The 12,184-nt window shown below is 42.4% G+C and overlaps 1 protein-coding gene across 1 annotated transcript in view; it reads left to right on the top strand.

Moving 5' to 3' along the window:
* The window catches only part of LOC135219607 (coiled-coil domain-containing protein 93-like), a gene marked incomplete in the record, with an annotated part of 427,141 nt that overhangs the window by 332,006 nt on the left and 82,951 nt on the right, over positions 1-12,184 (top strand). The window contains 1 exon segment of the mRNA XM_064256502.1: positions 10,883-10,994. Coding sequence (XP_064112572.1) covers positions 10,883-10,994 — 112 coding nt within the window.

The following is a 12,184-nucleotide window of genomic DNA, read 5'->3' as shown; positions in this document are numbered from 1 at the left end:
GGTGACTGAGTTAATTGACCTACTCAGCCTGCATCTTGCTTCGAATTCCGCCTTGACCATAGGGTCCGGAATTCTAGGCAAACGTTCACTGAATTGTGTGGGAGGCACACTCCAGGTCGAGTTTGCCTACCTGAACGTTGCCGGAGCCCCAGCCCAACACTCTAGGTCTCCGGAGAAGAGCAAAGAGGTAGCCTCCGTCTCTTTTAGCCGAGGCATAGGCTTTTCCTCCATTCCGGCTTGCAGTGTCAATTCTGCAATCTTTGTTGACGTGCAAGGAGTCGAAACGTCATTTGGCGCTACAAACATGGTGTAGCAACCTTTGTGGGGTGTCAACTTGTTGACACACTCATTTATCTTTTCAACTTCCAGATGGTCTGATGCCAGGAGTCGGGTTGTCCGGCCGTTCTGTACAAGATGTATGGGCATGAGGTCTGCCGGCCTCATGCCAACTGCACCATACCACTTGGAGGGACGCGTGGTCTGGCACCCCGGCAGCCTGTACGGTGTGTTATGACTAGTTAAGATCGTAACAGATGAGTCAGTAGGTAGCATACTCGCCTCATTGTTACTCTGAATTTTCTGTTACACATTTAGGTTGGGGAAAATTCCCCGACAATGGGGAACCTAATTTGGTTTTTTCTTACAGGTTTTAATTTGGCGCTCAAGACCTCCTCGATGTTGGCCCTCCTCGATGTTGGCAGTGTATCTGACGATAACACTGCCAGAGTTAATTCAGGCGGTGTGAGTACACTTCAATAGATACTTAACCAGCTAAAGGCAATATCAAGTATAATTTTCAACTTACTTGTTATTAATAAACTGGATGTCTCCGCCTGCTCCGGAATCCATACTAGGGATCGTCAAAGCTACAACAAGCGGAGAGGGCCTAACTAATACAAGCAGAAAACAGGGGAATAAGGCAAAACCTAAGCCTGAGTCCGGATCGCACCGGGAGTAGAGTAGTGAAACCTAACCAATTGTATGGCGCGTTTCTCTGAGCCCAGTTCCGCCCCCACCGGAGTGGGGAGCAGCGACAGCATAGAAGATAAAGGAAAAACAGAGTGGCGGGAACAATGGTACGTAAAACTCTGGTGTATACTTTCTGGAGCGCGTGATGGTAGACCACACTTCGCCGGAATAAATACAGGCCCGGAGACATACCAACAGAGACTAAATAAAATAATTTCTTAACATTAATCTCTGAATGTCTCCGCCTACTCCGGAATCCATAATCTCGTTATCACAATAGCTAAAACTGGCAGGGTTTGGGCTGATACGAGCAGAACAGGGAAAATAGGTAAAACCTAGGCCTGAGTCTGATCGCACCAGAGAAGAGAAGCAATTCCAAGTCAATTAGAATCGCCAGCTCTAAGCCCAGTTCCACCCCCACTAGAGTGGGGAAGCAGCGATAACATAGAGGAGTACGGAAAACAGAGCGGCGGAACAGTGATATGTACAGTCCGGCATATAGCCTACTGGGGAGGGTGTGATGGTAGACCCCACTTCGCCAGAGGACAGATAGACCCGGAGACATACCAATAAAGATTACATAATCTACTAATCACCCAATCTCTCTGAATAATCCCCTGGATTAAGCTCTACGCTCTAGCTGTCGTTCATCGGTAGGATTACTGGGGCAGCGAGCTAACTAGGCAGCGCCAGAACGAGTCCGGGACAGGGGTTGGGGGGGGAGGTGTCTGAAGGAGAGTGGACAAGTTGTGATCGCCTGGCCACAGCAACCGATTGGTGACCAACCCACCTCTCAGGAGCCATAAACTAGCCTACCACTAAAGGGGCAGAAGACGGTAGGCCAACTGACACCCTAAAAGGGGGCAATGGCCCAGGCTACACTCAACAATACAATATATAAAATAATTGATGAGGAATTACTGGAATAACTGCGAAAAGGAGGGGGGGAAGGGGGTGAGGGACGCACCCAGCTAAGATCCCAGTCTAACCCTCCGAGATCGGTACAGATCCGGTCAGGTAGGCTAGTATGGCTCCAAAAAGGATGTCATGAAGAGGATGGATAGAACCTAACTCAACTCTCCAAAATCGAATAATCTGATCTGGTCAGGTACGATAGGTCTAGGCCCTACAAGCATGACAAGAGAGACTCTCTGTCCTAGACCACCCTCCAAGCAAACATCTGCCTGGTCAGGTGGCGGTAAAAGGGGCCACAGGGATATACAAGACCGCCTGGCCTACATCCAAAACCTAGCCTAGGTCTGGTCGGATAGGCCAGGAAGGACATTGCGAGAACTTCCCAACTCATCAAGAAAACAATTATTTGAATAGTTTATCACAAAGTGCATATAATCAAGTGTATTACTGCCTATAATAGAAAACTACTCTAGAAATATACAATGCGCATCAAAATATTCGTCGTGTTTTGAAACGCGACAGTTTTTTTGCCGCGAATAAGGCGACCCCCATAACTATGGGAAAAAATTGGCTGGGAGAAATTGACTAATTGGCGACATAACTGAGTCACTTGTCTCACTCACAGCGTAAAAAGGGAAAAAGTAACCGAAAAATTATTGGTCAGTGTTCTTAAGTGATTTATGAACAGTAGACATTGATCGTGACCTGCCTGATTTTTTGGAACACGCTTCCAGAACTTTTTTTGTGAAAGTGTGTGTGTACGCTAATGTACTATGTCTACGGGGTATACCTCATTTGAAAATCGTGTACTAGTTGTACAGTTACACAGTGAAGGTTATAAAACTGGCGAAATTAGTAAGAAAATTGGTGTAAACCGGCGAACTGTGCAGCACATTTTGAAAAATACCACGATAATGGAGACAAGGAAGTACCTCGCGCTTCTACAAGTTCTGGGAGGCCACGTATTATCAGTAACAGGGGTTTGAGAGTGCTGGGCAGGGATATTGAAGTCAATCCGACCCTTACTGCCAGAGAACTTAAGGTTGCAAATCCAGATATAGTGGCAGGAGCTTCTGTTAGGACCATACAGCGGCGCTTGAGCAAGGACTTGAAATATTCAAAAGTGAAGGCGTGTAAAAAGCCGCTAATAACCACCAAACAAAAGGAGACTCGACTGAATTTTGCACGTTCGTACAAAGACTGGGTTGCTCTGGCAAAATGGCGTCAAGTGCTATGGAGTGACAAAGCAAGTTTTTTTGTTTCTGACAATAAGGGAAAGAGTGTGTGGCGAAAGTCGACATCAGACCCGCTGGACCCCAAGTACCTTGCCACGTGTGTGAAATTCCCGTTGTATGTAATAGTATGGGGTTGTTTTGGTTATGGTGGTAAAGGTAATTTGGTGATATTACCTCATAACAATACTGTTAATAAGGACTCGTATTACACTTTGTTGAACGAGAATTTGGAGGAATCTTTTGAGCGCAGTAAAACAAGTATTTTTCACCGAAACAAAAATATTATTTGGTTCAAGGACTGTGGAATTGATTTCATACAAGACTGGCCAGGTAAGTTCCCACCCAGATATTTCGCCCATTGAAAATCTTTGGGCGATTATGAAAAGAAAATTACAGGACGTTGACACGACAACAATTGAAAAAGTTAGAGACAGAGTTGAAGTGTATATGGGACAACCTCGACGAGAAGCTCCTGCAAAAACTTGCAGATTCTGTCCCCAACAGGCTTAAGGAAGTTCGCAGACGTCGGGGAATGCCTATCAAATATTAGGCTAGGAGTTGGTGAGTCTTAACCTATTTTTTTTTTTTTTTTTACTAACCATTGATTTTAATTAATATTTTCTTTTACGCAACATGTTTTTTTCTTATGAAATCGCTAACCATGACAGTTGTTTTTGATGGGTACTGTACGTGCATGAGTACCGCGAGAGAGAGAGGAATCTTCCTCTCCCAACAATGACTGGCGTACTGCTAGGCTAGCCTAGAAAGCCAAAAAACACAATACTCGCGCATAATGTATGAAGCATATAACTGTACGTACGAAGGTGAGCCAACACGCTCCTGAGGGGCTGAGGATAACAAAAAGGTGCCCTAAAAGGCTAAAAACGTAAGATAAGCATAAAAGGAAGGCCTCAGAATACGTCAGGAGCAAGATGGGCCCTAAAATAGGCAAAAGACGTAAGGACAAAACTCGTAAAAATAAGGCTCCAGAAATCGACAGGAGCAAGAATAATGAAAAAGAATACGAAACAGTAGCCCAAATAGTTGAATGTGCTAACGGTGGACAAAATACATACGAGATAAAAAACGAGAAAATCACGCACGCCGCGAGTCATTGCACCCAAAAGGGGATCGAGAAGGCGTCGTACCTGGTTCATGAGAACAAAAGGAATTGAATAATGGGAACCAAAATTGAATGCATCGTGCCCTCACGAGATTCAAAAATGATAAATGGAATACTCAACGTAGATGAAGAAGCTTGGAGCTCTTGAGACATGCTTCTTCACAAAACACTTCCTGGGGACAGCGAAAAAAAACACAAATCGTGGCGAACACTAAACGTGCTAAATTCAGGAATGTACTTTCGGGCAGATGTTGTAGTAGTAGCGAGCAGAAGGCAGACGCTGTAACGGCACCTATCTAGAGACGGGTTTTGAGAGGAGATTTCTAATTGGCAGAATATCTGTGGTAGTGGCTTCCACTCGCCCTTGTGCTATAATGACACCCTTTATGGGTGAGCAAGCTGGAGGTAGTAACTTCAGCATTCCATTTAGCTTTTTTCTCTGGTATATTTAGCATCTATTTATACCTAGAAATGTGTGCTACAGGAACATTTCACCGGCCGACACAGGTCGAACCCAGAAAAGTCATATACGTATATTGATATTTTGCTGTGTTTTATAATTCAAGGATATGTTTACATACAATGAGAGAGAGAGAGAGAGGAGAGAGACGAGAGAGAGAGAGAAAGAGAAGGAGAGAGAGATAGTTTTTTTTTAATAATTCATGGGTGGTGGTGAGGACTAACCACACAACAACTAGGTCAAGCACAACATAAACCAAGAACCTACTGTACTAAATCATTTTTATCATAAATGTTCTATTTGTACATAATCACAAAAATACTAACATGATGTAATAAACCTAACATTCTGTTTGGAGGAACATTACCCGTCGTTCTTAACTACCCACATATTTTAGATATGATTAATACAGTATGTTGTATTATCCTAAAATATGTACTGTACAATAAATATAATTTCAAAAACATCTTACAACACAGCAAAAATCAATGAAATGTATGTACATTATGCGCAGTATTGTAGACGATGTGCAAGTTACATTAGGCAAAAGAAAATGTCTGAATTAGTATAGGGGATACTGAAGAGTAACAGTTGTAGCCGGGTATGTAATGTGGTAAGGTGAGTTTGAAATGTATATAATGTGGTAATGGGAGTTTGAAATGATATTGTGGTATTATGGGATGATAGTTTGAGGTACATTTATTTTTGTTTGAACTGTCAAGTTGGGTGATGAACTGTTAAAACGGGCAGTTATAACCATTTTAGTAGTGCACATGTATATACTTAGGAGTAACATTTGTAGGAGGGTAATGTAAGATAGCTTTGGGTGTTTTGGGATGATGGTTTGGGTTGTATTTTTGTTTGAAACAATACTGTTGCAGTATGATAGTTTAAGGTATATTTTTGTTTGAACTATTAAATTAGGCAAGTGGCAAGGTTGCAACTGTTAAAATAGGCGGTTATAAGTTTTAGGGGTACAGGATATTTGGCAATTTTAAGGGTTTTTAGATGGGATTTTGTTTTCCTTGTAAAAAAGAGGGGGTCTACTGTACTGAAGTTATTCTGAAAACAGTCGTCATAGATTTTAAAAATATTGTGTAAGATTGATAGTTTAATATATGGATAGATAAATGTCTTTTGACTTAGGTGTACTAATAGAACTCAGGGTGAGAGATATGTTACCAGAAATCTTGAGTGCTTGCATTTTGATATATGTATATTACAAGATCAGTTTGCAAAATTAAAATTTTTTGCTTTTATGAAGTTTAATGTCCCAAGAATAACAGGAACAATTTGAGTTGCAATGATTGAAACTTTATGTAAATTTAGAATTATGTGAGACATCATCAAAATATGAAAAAAATGTAAAAAAAGGGATTTTGACGGAGGAAAAATCTATTTCTGAGCAATTACCTGTGTCGCCCAGTGAAATGGTTTCTTTGGTACTCATTTCTAAGTTATAAATATTGCTATATATACCAGAGAAAAAAGAGAAATGATAGTGCCAGAATATCTTGGCTCGCTCACCTTTTAATTAAAGGTGTCGGTATAGTAAAAGAGCGAGTGGATACCACTACCAGAGGTCCCTTGCCATTTAGTCTCCTCCTCCGCCAAAATCCCTCACCTACAGAGGAGCTGAACTAAGGCCCCGCTACCGCCTACTACTACGGTCAGCGTCTTTGTCGTCATTCCTGAAGATAGCACCCTAGCTTGGGCCAAACAGGGTGTGGAATGCAAAAAGGAAGGGTGGGATTTCACTGGGCGACACAGGTCATTGCCCAGAAATCGATTTTTCCTCCGTCAAAATCCCTTTTCTGGGCTCAGCCTGTGTCGCTCCGTGAAATAGTGCCAGAGAATTGGCTCCTTCAAGCTTGGAAAGGAAGTGGAGAAAAACAACAATATTAGGTAAATTAAAACACAAGTAAGGTTAATTGCTATAATATAAAGCTTAAACTTACAATAAAGTGATAAGTATACACAGTAACATTGCGTTTTAATAAACCTTAAAGTAACTTAATCATAAAAGGACATATAACTATAACAACAGAAACGGTAATTAATCACTAAATAGACAAGGGAACTAAGCCCAAACACAAAGTGACAATATTCAGTATATACATAACTACATCCAAGGCAAAGTTATACAGAGACGACCGAGTTAAGCAAGGGGGCTAGTGAGGCAGGCAGAAGAAAGAGCCTCAGAGATATAGGCTAAGTAATTACATATCATGCAGTGTCAGGTGAAACTGTGTTTCCGGCTGCCACTGCAGAGAATTTAAGGGCTTCTAAAGACTTCAAATAGTGGCGTTTAAATACTGTCGGAGATTTCCAGCCTGTGTATTTCTTGAGATCATCAAAGTCATCTGTTGAAAAGTAATTGATGGAGGTGGCAACTGCCCTAACATCATGACCCCGTGGGAAAGACTCTGGATTGGCCTGTTTTATGAAATACAAAATTTGTTGCCTAATTCCTTTTAAGGAAATCGTACCACCTTTTTCCCTAATGAATAATGGACCTGAGGATATCAGGGTAGTCCTGCTTAAGTATGCTTTCAGGGAATTGACTGGAAATAGTGACTGGTCCTGTGGAAGTGGTTTAATTTTCCATGGGGCCCACCTTTCTTGTGGGTCTTCATTTTTGGCTAAAATTGACGATCTGGGGAAAGGGAGAAGCTCTCCTGAGGGAAGGAATTCAGTGTGACCTGCTTCCCTCGAAAGAGCCGACAGTTCTGAAATTCTAGCTCTTGAGGCCAAGCTTATTAAGAATAATGTTTTCCTCAAAAGAGTTATATACTCAAACAAGAGTCATTATCAATTTCCGAGGCCAATTTGAGGACATCATTTAAAAACATGAGACTGACCTGGGTCTCTCAGGGGCGAGTCTAGCGCAAGCCTTTGGAATAGAAGAAAAGTATGAGTCTGTTAGATCTATACTGAAACCAAATTGGAAGATCTTCTTAAGAGCAGATTTGGTAGTAGTGATTGTGCTTGCTGCTAGACCTTTCTTGAATAATGTCCTGAAGAAGGTTATGGCCAAATTCGTGGTCATGGTTTGTGCGTTTGAGCCCTTCAGGAACAAGGCCAGTTTCTTAATGGCTGAGTCATACTGATGCAATGTGGATTCCCTTTTGTCGGATTCTAAGAATCTGATGTTCTGGGGATCGATGTTAGCATCCTTTGTGCCACAAACTTCATGAAGTCCATAAAGTTAGGGCTTTATGAATTCTTGAGGAAGCGGACACAGTCCGCGTTTCTACTAACTGAGTCAGTTTGGGATTGGGAATCTGTCGAGGCCGGATTCCCAATTCCAGGAGTAGGGGAAACCAATTGCTTTTGGGCCAATTGGGAGCTACTAAAGCAACGTGTCCTTTGAACGTCCTGAGTTTTTTGTCCAGTACTTTAAGGAGAGAAGATTTACTGGAGGAAACAGATAAATCTTCTTCCACACATTCCAATCTAGATCTAGCCAAAGCGTCTGTGTTGTAGGCCAGAGGGTCCAGGTTGGGGGCCACGTAGCAAGGGAGTTTGTGATTTGACTCCGTGGCAAAGAGATCCACCTGGAGCCCCGGAACCTTTTGACAGATCCATTTGAATGACTCCTTGTCTAGGGTCCACTCCGATTCCAGCGGGGCGGAGCGTGATAGGGCATCTGCTACCACGTTCCTTACGCCCGCTAGGTGGGTGGCTGAAAGGTGCCATTTGTTCCTGTCCGCAGGTGACTTGATTTGGATCCGCCTCTGTTTATGCAGTGGACTACCACTGCACTGTCTAGTACTAGCTTGACGTGAACCTTCTTGGACGGTCGAAGCCTTTTCAGAGTGAGAAACACTGCCATGGCTTCCAGTACATTGATATGTAGCTGGCGAAATGGTAGGGACCAGGTTCCCTGGACCTTTTTGTACTGTGAGTACCCGCCCCATCCGCTTAGTGAAGCGTCTGTGTGGATCACTAGTGATGGTGGGGGAAACTGGAGGGGTACTGCTCTTGACAGGTTCTTGACGTCTGTCCATGGGTGGAGACGTTTCCTTAGGATCGCCAGGATGGAGGCTAGTTTGTCCCAAGATCTGCGGTTTGCTTTTGAATGCCAGACGCAGTTTATGTCCTTCAGCCTGGCTTTCAAAAAGAATGTCTGTGACTGAAACAAATTGGAGTGAACCCAAGATCCTCTCTTGGTTCCTCCGAGATGTCTGAGCGTTCTTGAGAAATTGCCTTGTGGACTTGGCTATTTCTTTTCTTTTCAACGGCGGGATTGATAGAGTGTGAGATCCCAAGTCCCAATGTAGGCCTAACCACTGGAAGCGTGATTCCGGTGTTAGCCTGGACTTGGTCCTGTTTATTTGGAACCCTAAGTGTTCCAGGAACTTGATTACCTTGACCGTCGCTTTTTGACATTCCTTGGGATTTGTTGCCCATATGAGCCAATCGTCTAGATAGGCTACTAACATTATTCCTTGTGTCCTCAATTCTTGGACGACTGATTCCGCCAATTTTGTGAAAATTCTGGGAGCAATGTTGAGCCCGAATGGCATCACTTTGAAGGAGTAAGCTTGCCTTCCTAGTTTGAAGCCTAGAAAGGGGCGGAAGTGTCTGGCTATTGGAACATGATAGTTGGCATCTGTAAGATCTATAGAGGTTGTGACGGCCCCACGGGGAAGTAAGGTCCGTACCTGCGAAACGGTCAGCATCCTGAACTTGTCGCAGAGAATGAATGAGTTTAGATGGGACAAGTCTAGGATTATCCTTCGCTTTTCTGAGCCTTTCTTTGGCACGCTGAACAAGCGCCCTTGAAACTTTAAGTTCCTGACCCTTGATACTACACCTTTTTGAAGAAGATCCTGGGTATACTCTACCAATTCTGCTGTTGGTCTTTGATAGAAGCTGTTGGATGGAGGAGGACCTTGAAGCCAACTCCACCCCAGACCTTTGGTCACAATGCTCTGAGCCCAATTGCTGAACCCCCACCGGTGACGGAAGAGGTACAGCCTCCCTCCTACCTTGGGACTCTCACTGGTTTGCTGATGGACGTCCACCACGTGCTCCTCGGAAACCTCTGCCCCTGCTGGCGGCCCTTCCGGCTCCTCTCTGACGGAAGGAACCTCTGGCCCGGCTACCTCTGGCGAACCTATTGAACGGCTGAAAGGACTGGGCCTCAAAAGCCGCGTTATAGGCCGGCGAGACAGCAAAGGAGGTTGACGGCTGGGGCTGTTGCGATGGCTGCGTCAGAAGAACAAACTGCTGTTGCGGTTGTGTTTTTGACGCAGCCTGCTGTGGTACTTGAGGTACCTGGACTGCTTGTACTAGAGCTTGCTGAGGGGCCTGGAAGGGCTTGGAACTTCCTAGGCCTCTTTTTCGATTTAGGATTGGATCCAGTGGATTCGGGTTCCTTTTTGGAACGAGACCCCACCGGACCTTCAAGCTCTGATTTACTTTGTAGGCCTCATATAAAACCTCAGTCACAATGGGGTTGGGGAAGAGATCTGTGCCTCATATGGATGAGGCGATCAATTGGAAATAAAGGATAAAATTCCTAGCATGAACACAGCACAGAACAAAAACGCGTGTGGCGCCGACAATGCTATCGAAAGGAATGTAGACAAAGACGCTGACCGTAGTAGTAGCGGGTAGCGGGGCCTTAGTTCGGCTCCTCTGTAGGTGAGGGATTTTTGGCGGAGGAGGAGACTAAATGGCAAGGGACCTCTGGTAGTGGTATCCACTCGTTCTTTTACTTTACCGACACCTTTAATTAAAAGGTTAGCAAGCCAGGATATTCTGGCACTATCGTTTATCTTTTTTCTCTGGTATATATAGCAATATTTTATACCTTAGAAATGAGTATCAAAGGAACCATTTCACGGAGCGACACGGCTGAGCCCAGAAATACATAGATATAGTCTTGTTTGACATATCTGATAATAACTAAAATAACTGGCACTTTTAACAAGTTCTTTTGTAGTAACTGATATGCTAAGTAAAACAAATAATTTCAGCATTAACAGCTAATGTGAGCTTTTGGAGAAAATATAAAATGTAACAGAACTCCCAGAGGTCTCAAGACTTGTTATTAGCAGTGTAGGAAATAAGTTTGTCTTGATTTGAAATATCTTTTCATATTTTCACAATTTTTGTTATACCGTTTTAAGGCTAAATTTGACAAAATGAGTACTATGTTATCCATTGTAGTTTCAGCAACTCATCGAGAAACTCAGCAGTTTTACAACATGTACAACACTCTTGCTGATGTGCGCACATATATGGAGAAGGAGCTCTCTTTATTGAACTCCATTCTGGATAAATATGGCTGCGTAAGTACAACTTTGTCATTCACATACACAGAATATTTGTGTGTAAGGAGTAGTAATTGCCTTGAGGGTGAATATTTTTGTCACCTTAGCTACAAAATAGGAAAGAAAGTTATTATTCGTATGCTATAAACAGTCTCATATATGAAATCCATCTCTAGAAAAATTTATCCAAATGTGACAAAGGTTAAGAATATTTTTAAATCTATGAATAATTTAAAACTTTTGCCTATTTCTTTTCCACAGTGTTTGCATCACCCACTCAATTAATTGTGCTTTATGTAGATATTTTATTTTTACAAAATTTTCTATTTCATGTAACTTTAAATACAGGAACTTGGTTTTGAATAAAAATAATGGAACAATTTAGGCAGGACTTTGAAACTGAATGAGAGAATGAATACAGATTGGAGGATGTTAACCAGGAAACCAACATAGAATTTGACATCTTAAGAGGTTAGGAGAGATCTAGTGGAGATAAATAGTAGTAAATCTTTGGAAGTATCACCTTGTAGGGGCAATACAGCTTACTCAATACAAACACCTTACTTTACATGCCATGGAATTTAACCCTATGACAAACAAACATGAGCTACCCGAACCTTGGTTTTTTCATTCAGTTTAGTTCCTGAGTTCTGTCCTAGATCCTACAAGCATTTGCAGACCCTGGGCCATTCAGCACATCTGCTTCCTTCCTAAATAGCAATTTTGACATCTACGATTAAACGGGGTGTGATGGAACAAACTGTTTGTATATAAGACAGAACAAGTCTTAAGCGTACAAACATATTAATAATATAGACAGTGGCTTCCACCCAGTCCCATAGATCTAAGTATTTCAAAAGTGATTTAGACATAGTAGAACCTTGTGAAAATTATGGACACAAATATAAGATATATAAAAATGATTTTCCTGGTTTGCATGAAACAAACTTTTGTTATAAAAACTTTCAGTGAATAAATTTGTTTGTAGTTGCAGTAATGTTTTATATTCCCTCTACAGTGCTCTTGGCAGCTCTGCAAACATGGATGATACTTGCGCCAGTTGGACACCATTGTTGAAGGCATTCATCAAACAAGTTAAAGGTAATAAAGTTTGTGCTGTATTATTATTATTATTATTATTATTATTATTACAAACCAAGCTGCAACCTTAGTTGGAAAAGCCGAAAGCTACAAAGCC

Source organism: Macrobrachium nipponense, chromosome 1 (genome assembly GCF_015104395.2).
Source record: "Macrobrachium nipponense isolate FS-2020 chromosome 1, ASM1510439v2, whole genome shotgun sequence".
In the NCBI taxonomy this organism is placed as follows: domain Eukaryota; kingdom Metazoa; phylum Arthropoda; class Malacostraca; order Decapoda; family Palaemonidae; genus Macrobrachium; species Macrobrachium nipponense.
The sequence above is the reverse complement of the archived record's forward strand: the minus strand, read 5'-3'. Positions and strand labels throughout refer to the sequence as shown.